Source organism: Bos taurus, chromosome 18, assembly GCF_002263795.3.
Source record: "Bos taurus isolate L1 Dominette 01449 registration number 42190680 breed Hereford chromosome 18, ARS-UCD2.0, whole genome shotgun sequence".
Classification (NCBI taxonomy): domain Eukaryota; kingdom Metazoa; phylum Chordata; class Mammalia; order Artiodactyla; family Bovidae; genus Bos; species Bos taurus.
In genome coordinates, this window is record NC_037345.1 from 47,056,746 (window position 1) to 47,070,864 (window position 14,119).

Sequence of the window (14,119 nt, forward strand, 5' to 3'; positions counted from 1 at the left end):
CTTTTGGGTGGAGGGGTGTGCCATGGCAGCCTGTGAGATTTGGTGCCCTAACCGAGGATAGAACTTGTGCTTCCTGGTTCTGGGGGGCGTTGGGAGCATGGAGTCTTAACCATTGGACTGCCAGGGAAGTCCCCAGAATTTCTTCATCAGCATGTTGAAGAATTGTTCTTACCATTTCTTATTTTTAGTGGTTTTCTTAAGAACCCCATTGCCTCTGTGATTCTTGATGGCTTTTATCCAGCCTGCTCTCCTCTGGATGCTTTTAATGTCTTCTCTTTTCCCTTATTCTGAAATTATACTCTTAGCTGTTTTGGAAAAGAAACTCACATGTATTCATAACATAGCATTTGCAAAGTGTTTGTATATACTACTTCATTGAATTGGGAAGCTCACCTTGGCTGGATTTTATACCTCCCCAGACTTAGCTGGATAACAGAAGTACCCAACTATCCACAGGTAGTTTTGCCTGGAGGAAACAGAATGACTTGGAAGCATAGTGATTCAGTCCTGTTTATTTGCTTACAGTCCTCCAGAGGCATCCCATTCAGTTCTACTCTGTGTGCTTGCTATTTTCAATTCTTCTTTTTTTCTTCTCTCTTTCCTTCACAAAAACACATGTTTTTATTAATCAAACCTAATTTTTAAAAATTTAACATGGTTGTTGTTCCAGGAGTCAGTGATGTTCAGTGATGTGTCCATAGACTTCTCTCAGGAGGAGTGGGAATTCCTGAATGATGATCAGAGAGATTTATACAGAGATGTGATGTTGGAGAATTACAGCAACCTGGTTTCAATGGGTAAGGACATCCATAATAATTTAGATTCTGCCCTGAGAAAGTCTACTTCCTCTGGTGTTATACTCACCTACTTTTCAAGTAACCATTTGCGTTTCTATCTACATCCTTTTCCCAGAGGAATATTTTTAATCTTGTAGAGCTAGAAAGAGGAAGCTGCACTGAGTTGTGAGGAAAGTTTCAAGTGCTCTATTATGTTTCATAAATCTGATGTATCTTCCTTTGACTCTTTCTTAGTAATGAAAGGACTGGATTTGAATTCTGGGACATTCTCAACATAAACCTCTCCTTACTTCTTTTATAAGCAGGACATTCTATTTCTAAACCAGATGTGATCTCCTTCTTGGAGCAAGGGAAGGAGCCCTGGTTGGTTGACAGAGAACTAACAAGAGACCAGTGGCCAGGTAAGTGAGGCATGACAGGTGATGACCCAATCAGTCATTGGAGAGATTGCACCTTTGAAATGCAGTCTGGGAAGCTTCCCTTAAAAACTTTAGGCCTGTTGTGCAAAAAGTAAGCCTTTTCAGCATGACCTTTCAAAGGACCTTACCTTTTCCCCTTACTTAACACACTCCGCCTGCTCGTCTCCTCTTATGCTTCTGTCCCAATTCTAATGAGCCGATGCCCTCCTCCACCTTCTCTAATAATATTTCTTTCTATGCATAATTTGAATCTACTTCCTTATCAGCTTCTCATCCTCTTTTGTACTTAGTCTTCAAAGAGCATCACTGTCTCCTCAAATACTATTTTTTTCTACATTATTAAAGACTCACTTCCTCTAGAGCTTATAAGATACAGTAGATACACTCATTGGTTCATTCATACTTTTAATGAACATTTGCTGATTTTCTAATGTGTGTGAAGTACTCTGCTAGGTACAGAAAGATTAAAAAACGAGTTAAGTGGGAATTCCCTGGCAATCCAGTGGTTAGGACTCTGCACTTCCACTGTAGGGGGCACAGGTTCAATCCTTAGTCAGGGAACTAAGATCCCTCAAGCCGCTGGCACAGCCAGAAAAAAAAATAAAGAATAAGCAGTTTCAGAGTTTATAGCTTACTGTTTATAACTCGTAAAATGTAGAAGCATGAGAGAGGTTAAAATAGGGAGCTCAGCAGAAAGCGGGGGCTAAAGAGGTAGAAGAGGAGTTGATCCACATAGCTGTCATAAGAGGGAGATTTGAGCATACATGTCATTGAGTTTAGAGTGCTTGAAAAAAGAATCTGTGCTTCCATTGAGATCTTAGAGCTAACAAAGATAAAGAAAAAAAGAAAAAAAAAAACAAGACAGCATATTCCTTCATTCAGTATATGTTTTGTGTGATTTTTAAGAAATTTTTCCAGTCAGAATGGCTGCGATCCAAAAGTCTACAAGCAGTAAATGCTGGAGAGGGTGTGGAGAAAAGGGAACCCTCTTACACTGCTGGTGGGAATGCAAACTAGTACAGCCACTATGGAGAACAGTGTGGAGATTCCTTAAAAAACTGGAAATAGAACTGCCTTATGACCCAGCAATCCCACTGCTGGGCATACACACTGAGGAAACCAGAAGGGAAAGAGACACGTGTACCCCAATGTTCATCGCAGCACTGTTTATAATAGCCAGGACATGGAAGCAACCTAGATGTCCATCAGCAGATGAATGGATAAGAAAGCTGTGGTACATATACACAATGGAGTATTACTCCGCCATTAAAAAGAATACATTTGAATCAGTTCTAATGAGATGGATGAAACTGGAACCTATTATACAGAGTGAAGTAAGCCAGAAAGAAAAACACCAATACAGTATACTAACGCATATATATGGAATTTAGAAAGATGGTAACAATAACCCTGTGTACAAGACAGCAAAAGAGACACTGATATATAGATCAGTCTTGTGGACTCTGTGGGAGAGGGAGAGGGTGGGGAGATTTGGGAGAATGGCATTGAAACATGTGTAATATCATGTATGAAACGAGTCGCCAGTCCAGGTTCGATGCACGATACTGGATGCTTGGGGCTGGTGCACTGGGACGACCCAGAGGGAGGGTATGGGGAGGGAGGAGGGAGGAGGGTTCAGGATGGGGAACACAGGTATACCTGTGGTGGATTCATTTTGATATTTGGGAAAACTAATACAATATTGTAAAGTCTAAAAAAAAAAAAAAGTTAAAATAAAAATTAAAAAAAAAATTTTTGTTTTACATTGAAGCATAGTTGATTAACAATGTTGTGTTAGTTTCATGTGTACAGCAAAGTGATTCCGTTATACATATATGTGTATCTATCTTTTTCAAATTCTTTTTCCATTTAGGTTATTACAGAATATTGAGCAGAGTTCCCTGTGCTGTATAGTAGGTCCTTGTTGGTTATCTGTTTTAAATATAGCAGGGTATACATGTCAATCCCAAACTCCCAGTCCATCGCCCCTTCCTATCCTTCCCCCCTGGTAATCATAAGTCATTCTCTAAGCCTGTGAGTCTGTTTCTGTTTTGTATATAAGTTCATTTGTATCGTTTTTTTTTTTTTTTTTTTTAGATTCCACATATAAGCAATATTATAGGAAATTTTGTCTTTCTCTGTCTGACTTACTTCACTTGGTATGATAATCCTCAGGTCCAGCCATGATACTACAAATAGCATTATTTTGTTCTCTTTAATGGCTGAGTAATATTCCATTGTATGTATGTATCATATCTTTATCCATTTATCTGTTGATAGATCAGTATATGTATATTGAATACCTATTGCAGGCCCAGCACTACTCTCAACACTTGAAATTAGAGCAGTGAGTAGAATATGCAGAATGTCTATTCTCAGAGTTTACCCTCAGCTGCAGGGAGAGATACACAAATAAATGAATATATAATGGTAAGTGCTGAAAAGAGTAAGTGGAGAAGTGGAGATGCTATTTTATGTGAGAGGGTACAAGAAACTTTCCAATAAGCTGACATTGGGACAGAGACCTGAAGAAGTATAGCTGTAAATCATTGTATGTGATTACTGGGAAGAACATTCCAGAGGAAGCCAAACATTGAAGGGCCTCAGGCAGGTATGCATTGGCTGTGTGTGGGGAGCAGCCAGGAGGCCGGTGCTTCTTCTACCCCAGTTGTTATTCAAGTATTTTCAAATGCAAGATCTCTTGTTACTTCACCCTTACATAACCTCAATATGTAATTCTGAAAAACATGGACGTTGTCTCCCTTACATAACTTGACTGCTTTGTCATCCCCAATAACTTTTACACTGATTTCTTGGTACATTGGATTGTTTCAGTGTCATTCTACTGAGTACTAGTGAGAGGGGACATTTCCACCTTCATGGTGCTACTGTCTTTAACATGTTCACAACTATATTTTACACTTTTTATCTATTACTGCTCTAATTCTCCTCAGTCAGTTTTTATGGACTTTATAAAATAAAAACATTATATACCCATTTCCATGGGGTGTTTTGTACTTCATAAATTTTAATCTGGATTGGCATCTTTTAAAAAAATATTTATTTATTTATTTGGCTGCATCCAGTCTTAATTGCTGCACTCAGAATCTTGTTGCTTCCTGTGGAATCTTCCATTATGGCACACCAGCTCAGTAGTTCCGGCATGTGGGATCTTAGCTCCCCAACCAGGGTTCAAACCTGACTTCCCATGTACTGCAAGGCGGATGTTTAACCCCTGGACCGTCAGGGAAATCCCTGAATTGGCATCTTTAAGTGTATGCTCTAATGTGTTTGCAGTCATCTCTTTTGTGGTTATTACAGTTTCTGATTTTAGAAAATTAACTGACCTCTACAAATTTCATAGATATCTTGTTCTTTTAAAAAAGTTATTTTGCTATATTTTAAAATAATTTTATTTATTTATTTATTTTTGGCTATGCTGGGTCATCACTGCTGCTCGGGCTTTTCTCCAGTTGTGGCTAGCGGGGGCTACCCACTGGTTGCGGTGCTCAGGCCTCTCATTGCAGTGGCTTTTCTTGTAGAGCACAGGCTCCAGGGCTTGCAGGTTTCAGTGGTTGTGGCACACAGGCTTCGTTGCTCTGCAGCATTGTGGGCTCTTCCAGGATCAGGGATCAGACCTGTGTCTCCTGCTGTGGCAGACATTCTTTACCACTGAGCCACTAGGGAAGCCTCTCTGCTGTCTTTTTTTTTTTTTTGCTGAAGTGATTTTAATCTATAGATGAAAGACTCTTTAAATGATACTCAGAATACATTACAAACTTGGTTTTAAATTAGATTTGAGTCTAGAAGAGGACTCACAATGATTCCAGAACACAATGTGGAAGTGCAACAGTTAGGTGATGACTTCTTAATTGTTCAAGGGGATAAAGATCTTCAAATATGGATGGAAATTAATCTCTAAGAGTTATTCTCCTTTATAGACTACAATATTATTGTCGGTTTCATATACTTTTACTTTATAAAGAACTCCCACAGGAAGCAGATATATACGGCTACATTTTCTGTTGTGCTTACAATGTCTGCAAAATACGACACATCTAGATCCAGATCCTTATGATCAAGGAGCTTCATAATCGCCTCCTTTATAATTGTGCCCATGGCCATTTGGGTTGTTGCACTTCCCAAATAATTTCAAGTTTTCTTCATTTATGAGATTTGTTGTGGAGGCGGTGGGTCGCGCTGAAGGAGACGAGGCGCGACACGTGCCCGCCGGCGAGGGCCCGACCCTGCCCCGTTGATGGCATCCTCACCCCTCGGCCCACCGCCAGCCTGGATGGGCAGAGCCCCCTCTGCTGTTTTTAATAACATCTAAATCCATTTTAAAGTTCTTTTACAATAAACTATAAATTGAGAGTCCCACTCAATCCCCTCTCCCCTGCCCCTAATGGCTTATTTTAGCACCATTTATTCAACAGCTGCTTATGTCATCGTTGTTTTATCTGCCTGTTCGTTGGAAGTTCTGGTTTATGTTAATACTTTGTATTTCAGGGCCTCTTTCTATTTCTTTGCTCCAACTATACACTTGTACCTTCAGAGATAGATATGCCCAGCAGACAGTTTAATATATTTTAATTCTTTTTATTGAAAATTATCTTAAATACAGAAAGGTAACAAACCATAGGTGGACATTCAAACAGTTATAAAATGAATTCACATGGAAACATCACTCAGATTTTAAGAACTTACAACACTGTCAGCACATCTGTCTATGTCCATAGTATCTTTGTGTCCCTTTTTGCTTTTACCAAGTAAGAGAGCCACCACAACAATATAGTTCCGTTTTGAGTTTGAATTTTATATACATAGAATCGTACTATATATACTTTTATGTTGTTTTTTATTAATCATTTTGCTGTTAAGATTCATACATACATATTATTTCTTATAGTCAGAGTTGATTTATTCAATTATACCAATATACTACAGTTTATTTTTCAGTTCTACTTTTCATAGGGAGTTAGGTTGTTTCCACTTTTTGACAGTTAAAAATTGCTACTATGAACATTTTCTATGTGATATGAATAGGAGAGAAATGAATGGATCACATGGCATCATATTTTTAGTTGTCCAGTTTTCAACTTTTTTTTAAGTTCTCAGGTTTTGTTTTGTTTTAATACTCGTACTTATTTTTGCCTGTGCTGGGTCTTCATTGCTTTGTGCAGGCTTTCTCCAGTTGTGGTGAGCAAGGGCTACTTTTCATTGTGTTATGTGGGCTTCTCATTGCAGTGGCTTCTAGAAAGCATGGGCTTAAGTAGCTGCAGCTCCTGGGCCCTTGGAGTGCAGGCTCAGTAGTTGTGACACATGGGCTTAGCTTTTCTGCAGCATGTGGAATCTTCCCTGACCAGGGATTAAACCCATGTCCCCTGCATTGGCAGGTGGATTCCTATCCACTGTGCCACCAGAGAAGTTCTCCACTTTTCTTTAATGCCTATACTAGATTACAATCCACCAGCAGTATATAGGAGCTCCCATTGTTGCATATGCTTCCTAATGTATTGTCAAACTTTGATTTTTATCAATTGCTAAACATATATAGTGATACTTCAGTGTGGTTTTAGTTTGCATTTCCCTTTTTACTGATGAGCTTGAAGACATTTTCATATCATTATTGGTTTTTTTAAATTCTTCTTTAGCTAATTGCCTGTTCAAGTCTTTCTTACATGTTTTTCTGTTGGATTGCCTGTGTTTTTAATGATGTGTAAGAGTTCTTTATATATTTTGCTTATTGAGTATATTCCATATTCTAAAAATTGCTAATGTTTTCTTCCACTCTGAGTTATCTTTTAGTGCTCTTTATGGTTTCTTTTTGTGAACAAAAGTTCTTAATTTTGATCAGATTTATCAGTCTTCTGTTTTGGGCTTCACACTTATTTGGTCTTATGTAGGAAATTCTTCCTTGGCCTATTTCTGAATCTGATTTATAATATATAAACAGAATCACACTATCTGTACTTTTTGTTCCACTTAAGAAAATTTTTATTATTGTGAAGATACTCTTTTATGTTTTCTTCTTGATGTCTGATTGTTTTTCCTTTATAAACTTTTCCTCTAAGGGGCTAAATTTTTACTGTAATACATTCAGGTGTGGTTACCTTTATTTCTCCATATTTTGTTTCTGGTTGTATTTTTAAATCCAAGAATTTATATCTTTTCCTGGTGAGAGGAAATCCTTGGCAGTCATCTCTTTAAACATTTCCTTGCTACCATTTCCTCTCTTCTCTCTTGAGCTCCTATTAAACAGACAATAAGACATCTGGATCACCTCTGATGTTTTAAATTCTTCATCTCTTTTTCTATTTGTGCTGCCTTTAATCCCTTAATTTGATACTACCCTACATAAGATAGATAACCAACAAGGACCCACTGTATAGTGCAGGGAATTCTTCTCAGTATTATGTGACAACCTATATAAGAAAAGAATCTAAAAAAAAAAAAAAAGAAAAGAATCTAAAAAAGAATGAATAGATGTATACATACATCTATGTATACATTTTGCTGAGTCACTTTGTTGTACACCTGAAATTAACACAACATTGTAAATCAACTATACTCCAATAAAATCAAACTGTAAAAAAATGCAAAAATGAGAGCAAAAAAAAAAAATTTTGTATCAATTTGTATTGATTCATCAATATATTCTTCAGTTATGATGACCTTTTGACTCTTCAACTTATCCACTAAGTTTTTTATTTAAAAAAAATAGTATGGTTATTTATATAGTACATGTACAACAGGATATATATATCACATAATTAACATAAAATTCTAAGATAATAATATGTACATACCTAAATTTGCATATGTAAGATATTGGCTAGGAAGTATGCCTAAGAATATAAAGGAAGTATGCCTAAGAATATAATTGCTGGGTCTTGGCTTACTCTTTCTTTTTTTTTTTTAGTTCTATTAATTGTCACTTCACTTTGAACACTTTAGGGGAAGAGTTACAGTGAATGGTATTTTTTTTCAGAGCTTATAGTCAGGTTTATTTTTTTTTTAACTTTTTTTTATTTGGAGGATAACTGCTTTACAAATATACAATGGGCAAAGGACTGTCTTTAATAAGTACTGTTGAAAAAACTGGACTACTGTGTTACACCTTACTCAGAAATAACTTAATATGGATTAAAGACTTGAATATGAGACCTGAAGCCATAAAACTTCTAGAAAACAGAAGGAAAGCTCCTTGACATCAGTCTTGTAGTTTTTGGATACGACACCAAAGCCAAGACAACAAAAGCAAAAATAAATAGGATGACATCAAACAAAAAATCTGTATGGAAAAGGAAGCAATAAGCAAAATGAAAAGGCAGCCTACTGAATGAGAGAAAATATTTGCAAATCATGTATCAAACAAGGAGTTAATATCTAAAATATATATATAGAATCCTAACTCAATAGCAAAAAAAGAAAAAAAAACATACATTTAAGGAAATGTAGGGCTTCCCTGGTGGTGAAGGTTAAGAATCTGCCTTGCAGTGTAAGTGACACCAGTTAGATGCATGGTCCAGGAAGATCCCACATGCCTCAGGACAACTGAGCCCATGTGCCACAACTGATAAGCCTGCACTCTGGAGACCATGAGCCTGTGTGCTGCAACAGGAGAAGCCACCGCAGTGAGAAGCCCTCACTCCGCAACTAGAGAAAGCTCATAAGCAACAACAAAGAGCCAACACAGCTAAAAATAAGTATAATGAAAAATAAAATGAATAAATAATAAAATAAATAAAAATAAATAAAATGAAAATTTTACTACTGAAAAATACAGTGGCCTAAAATTTTGAAACTTACTGGATAGACTCACCAGGAGAATGGAGATAACAGAGGAAAATTAGTGAACTTGAAGAAAGACCAAAAGAAGTTATGCAATATGAATAACAGAAAAAAAGATCAAAAACTTAAAAAGAATGACTCAAGGGGAATTGCTTGGCAATCCAGTAGTTGGTTGGGATTAGGTGCTCTCATTGCTGAGGGCTGAGGTTCAATCCCTGGTTAGGGAGCTACCATTCCACAAGCAGCACAGTGCTGCCAGAAAAAAAGGAAAAAGAATGACTCAGGGACATGTGGGATAACAACAGAGTTTTCATAGTTATATCATTGAAGTCCCAAAAGGACCATAGAAAATGAAAGAATCATAAAAATAAGGCATTACTTTTAGGGAAACAATGAGTGGAACAACTGGATTTCTCTTCATAAACCATGGACATCGGCAAAAGTGCAACAGTATTTTGTTGGTAAAGAACTGTCAACCCAGAATTCCATAGCCAGCAGAAACCTTTCAGGAATGAAAGAAAAATTAAGAAAAGGAATGTTGCAGGTGTACAGGGAAACTGGAACTCTGGCCTAGCATCCATGTGGGACTCGGAGATGATGAGAGAGAGTCCGTACCTTGTCTCAAAGGAGTGAGCACTTATTAAGTCTAGGAGACAGCTGTCGTATGAGAACACAGACGTAATGCTGTCTGGTAATCTGGTCCTTCAAGGAAAGCCAGAAATCCAGATTTCTGTATTTAATCTGATAACGTCAACACTGGTAACTCACTTAAAACTTTAGAGAACTGTTGGGGCAATACCAAACACAAACACATGAGTAGGATACAACCTGATTCATTGGGTTATTACTTATATGGAGTTTTCTTTTTCTTTGAACCTCAGAAATTCTACCAAGATACATCTAGTTAAAACTCTTTCCTCCTATATCCTGCTCAGCGTAGAAAGGAACCATCTGATTACTAAGTTTTCTTCAACTCTGGCAATCTGTCTTAACTGTTGTTTTTGCATCATCACCATATTCTCCTTCTAGAACTCATATCTTACATTTATTTTATTTTCTATATAATTTTCTTACCCCATGACCCTATCATCTTTTTTTTTTTCTTTCAGTTACCATTTCTATCCTTTCTCTTCTGAAAATCTTTTTTTCAAGAGTTCATTCTAGTTTTAGTAATGATTGACTTTTCACTGGGGAATTTGAAGATTTGTCTTCCTTTAAACCCTCTTCCCTTATTCTCCATACATAGTATATCACAATTTAATTACTCAGTTTGCTTAGTAACTATGTAAATTTTTTGTTGACAAGCTCTGTAGTCACATTTCACTCCTTGTACAACTTTTCTTTTCCATGAAGTTAAACTGTCTTAAGTGAGAACTGGTTAGTTTTCTGTTTATCTGTCAGTAATCTCTTTTCAGACACATCAGGTAGCTATGGTTTGTTTTTTAACTGAGACATCCCTCCTCTAATCCTCTGTTCTTCTTCCCCAGGTGTGGTGTAACACAGATTTTAGAGTTTCCCTTTATTGTCATCCAGTGGATTCCCTTAGGATCATCCCATTGATTCCCTTAACTCCTCCCCTTTGAATTCATTTTGATTCTCTTCTGTATTTGCATACCTTGGATTCTTGTGTATACCTAGTCTGTTGGATCTCCTGCCTTCCTTTTTCTTGATTTGTTTTTTACTATTTTTTTTTAAGATTTATTTTATTTTTTGACTGTAGTAGTTCTTTGTTCCTGTGCACAGGCTTCTTCTGGTTGCTAAGAGTGGGGGCTACTCTTCGTTGCGATGCAGGGACTTCTCATTGCAGTGGCTTCTCTTGTTGGAGAGCGCAGGTTCTAGTGGACAGGCTTCAGTAATTGCAGCACGTGGGCTCAGTAGTTGCAGTGCACTGGCTTAATTGCTCTGGGACATGTGGGATCTTCCCAAACCAGGGATCTGACCTGTGTCCCTTGCATTGCAAGGCAGTTTCTTAACCACTAGACCACCAGAGAAGCCCTGTTTTCTTACTATTCTGAAGCAAAAAGCAACCAAGGAAAGAATGCAAAAGAAGTAAATAGAAAGTATACTTTCTGAATCCCTGCATGAATAAAAATGTTTTCATTTCACCCTCATAATTTGATCGATAATTTGACTAGAAATATCAATTTAGGTTGAACAAGTGACTTCAACTTTTTGAAGGCATTGCTCCAAGGATTTCTAAAATCTTCTAGTATCTGGTGTTATTGAGAAGTCCAAAACCAATTCAGGTTCTTAATTCTTTTAAGTGGTGTATTTAAATTATTTGGAAGCTTTTTGCATTTATTATTTATTTGTGATGTTCTAATATTGCGTGTTGAGGTTATCATACTGATTTTTTTTTTTTTTTTTTTTTCGTTTGGCTAGACACTCACTCATTCTGGAACTAAAACTCTGTGTAATTTTCTACTATTATTTTGTTGAAGGTTTGTTCCCTATTGTTTTCTCTTTTCCTCTATTTGATAGATCACTTTTTAGGTCCAGTGCTTGCCATCATGTCTGACACATAATACGAACTCATTAAATTTTTTGAATGATTGAACACTCATAATTCAGATCTTAAATTTCTTGTGCTACCCCTGTAATTTTTTTTTTAATTGAAGTACAGTTGATTCACAATGTTGTGTTAGTTTCTGGTAAACAGTGAAGTGACTCAGCTATACATATATATACACATATTCTTTTTCATATTCTTGTCATTATGCTTTACTACAGGATATTGAATATAATCCCCTAGGCTATACCTTGCTGTTTATCTCCTTTATATATAGTAGTTTGTATCTGCTCTTTCCCCCCACCCTCAGTTTCCATTTCTTTTTTTATGTTATACTTTCTGTGAGGTTTTATTAAGTTCTCATCTTTGTATTTTTATAAAATACAAAGAAAGAAATTCTTCTTTCAGTATTTCTTTTCCTAGCATCACTCTCTTATGGGATTGTCATATAATATTATTTTTAGAAGCATAGGTTTTCTGAATTTTGGCATTTTTTTCCCCTTTGTTGTCTCTCCTGAGTTCTTATTTTCTGTTTATTTTAAGCTCTGATGTTCAATATTTTCCTGAAATAGCTAGTGACTCAAGGCCTATTTGGGCTTCCCTGGTGGCTCACTTGCCAATGCAAGAGATGCAGGTTTGATCCCTGGGTCAGGAAGATCCCCTGGAAAAGGAAATGCCAACCCAATCCAGTATTCTTTCCTGGAGAATCCTATGGATAGAAGAGCCTGGTGGGCTACAAATAGTCTACAGGGTCGCATAGAGTCGGACACAACTTAGCAACTAAACAACAACGTAATTTGATCAGAGGATCATAGGAGGCCTTTAAGTAGAGATTTGGAAAGTATGACCTTTAAGTAGAGATTTGAAAAATGAATAATAGTTATCAAGGCCAAGAGTAAAAGAAAATACCTCTAAACATAAGGAAAAGGACCTAGAAAGGTCTAAATAGAGACTAATAGCTAGGGGCACTCGAAGAACTACTAAATAGGGCCACTGTGAATGAAGCTTAGAAACCAAAATGAAACATAGGGTGAGTGAGATTTGGTTGAAAGGCAGGCAGGAGCCAGATCATTCAAAGCTTTGTAAACCATATTCAGGAGTTTGGCTTTTATTGTGAGAGCAATGTAACCATCAAAGAATTTTAAGCAGAACAGTGGCAGGATAATGCTATTCTAGTGACATGGATTCAAGATTACAAAATCAGAATTACAAAGCTCAAGTTGGGGGAAGTAGGTAAGAGGCTATTTCAAGAAAGAGCTATTTCATATTACATGTTATATTGTATATAAAGGGAAGAGTTTAGGATATACATGGGGCAAAATTAGACAGTATTTGCTAAATAATTACATGAGAGGAAGAAGATGGTGCTAGAATGATCTTCACTTTTTTGACTTGAAATTTTCTCTCTGGATCAATAGTGTGGTCTTCAAAACATTTCACTTGCCAACATCTCCATTTTTATATGAAAATCCTTCCATAATATTACCTCCTAAATGCTAAATATGTATTTTACACCAAATATTTTTTCATATAGTATTCCTGGTCCTCAAAATGATCATAAGAGTTAGTTATTTCTATCATATAGACAGACTATTGGGGGCTCAGAAAGATGAACTAATGTGTCCAAGAAAACACAGCGGGTAATTAACTGAGTCTGAGTTCAGAATTCATCTTATACCTCTATTCTTTCAATAGCAATACACTGCCTCCCATTATATTCTTTTCCCTTATCTTTGAACCTACAAATACCCTTCCTGTCAGTTGGTCGTCACGACTAAGTGCTTGTGCACTTGTTAAGTCCTCTCCTTTTTTTCCCACAGTTCAGAATCACAGAATTCCAAGGCATAGTACTGTCATCAGACCCCCAACATATACCATGTCCAGCTACAAAAATATCTTCCCTATAGTATATATGAACTCATATATACTCATATAGTATAATGAACTCATGCTAGGTTCATTCAATACTTGACTTTTCTTAAGGTATTCTCCTGTCTGGATTGGTACCTTCTATTTCCCTATCATTGATTAAAGAGAAACTAAGGCTCTAGTTACTTAATCTAGAATTTTTCAGTGATGGCAGAAGTGTCTTATGTTTCTGATTTCCAGTATGGTAGACACTAGACACATTTGGCTATTGAACACTTCATATGTGGGTAGTACCATGGAGGAACTGAATTAGAATTTTTTATTTTAATTATATTAAATTTAAATAGACATGTGCTAGTGGCTACTGCAGTGGACAACACAGAACTAAGCAGGGTCTGGCAAACTTTTTCTTAAAGGGCTAGATAGTAAATATTTTAGATTTGCAGTCAATATGGTCTCTGTTGCAACCAGAACTCATAAACAGTCGTAGATAATACATAAATAAGTGTGACTGTGTTCCAGTTAGAAAATTTATTGCAGGGCTGAAGTCCATAGTTTGCCAGCCCCTGGACATTTTTCCTTAGACATGTTCATTTAATCCTGACAACAGGACTTCCCTGGTGGTCCAGTGATTAAGCCTAGAGTTCCATCCTTGGGCGGGAATTTAGGATTCCACATGCCATGCAATGTGGCCAAAAAAAATATATATATATATACATATATATATGCTG

The 14,119-nt window shown here is 36.7% G+C and overlaps 1 protein-coding gene and 1 pseudogene across 12 annotated transcripts in view; one reads left to right on the top strand and one right to left on the bottom strand.

Annotated features, from left to right (window-relative positions):
* The window catches only part of ZNF566 (zinc finger protein 566), a 62,245-nt gene that overhangs the window by 13,256 nt on the left and 34,870 nt on the right, over positions 1-14,119 (top strand). For 5 of the 12 annotated variants that reach the window (XR_009491179.1, XM_059876998.1, XM_059877001.1 and 2 more), the window contains 2 exons: positions 671-797; positions 1,100-1,198. The exons of 3 other annotated variants lie outside the window; for them this stretch is intronic. Coding sequence is in view for 8 of the 9 variants with exons in the window: in XM_059876998.1 (XP_059732981.1) it covers positions 671-797; positions 1,100-1,198 (226 nt within the window). In the remaining variant the exon portion in view is untranslated. The remainder of the gene's footprint in view (positions 1-670; positions 798-1,099; positions 1,199-14,119) is intronic. 4 more of the 12 variants (XM_059877007.1, XM_059877000.1, NM_001077017.2 and 1 more) reach the window with 2 other exon arrangements.
* On the bottom strand, positions 5,114-5,545 carry LOC112442241 (6-pyruvoyl tetrahydrobiopterin synthase-like; annotated as a pseudogene).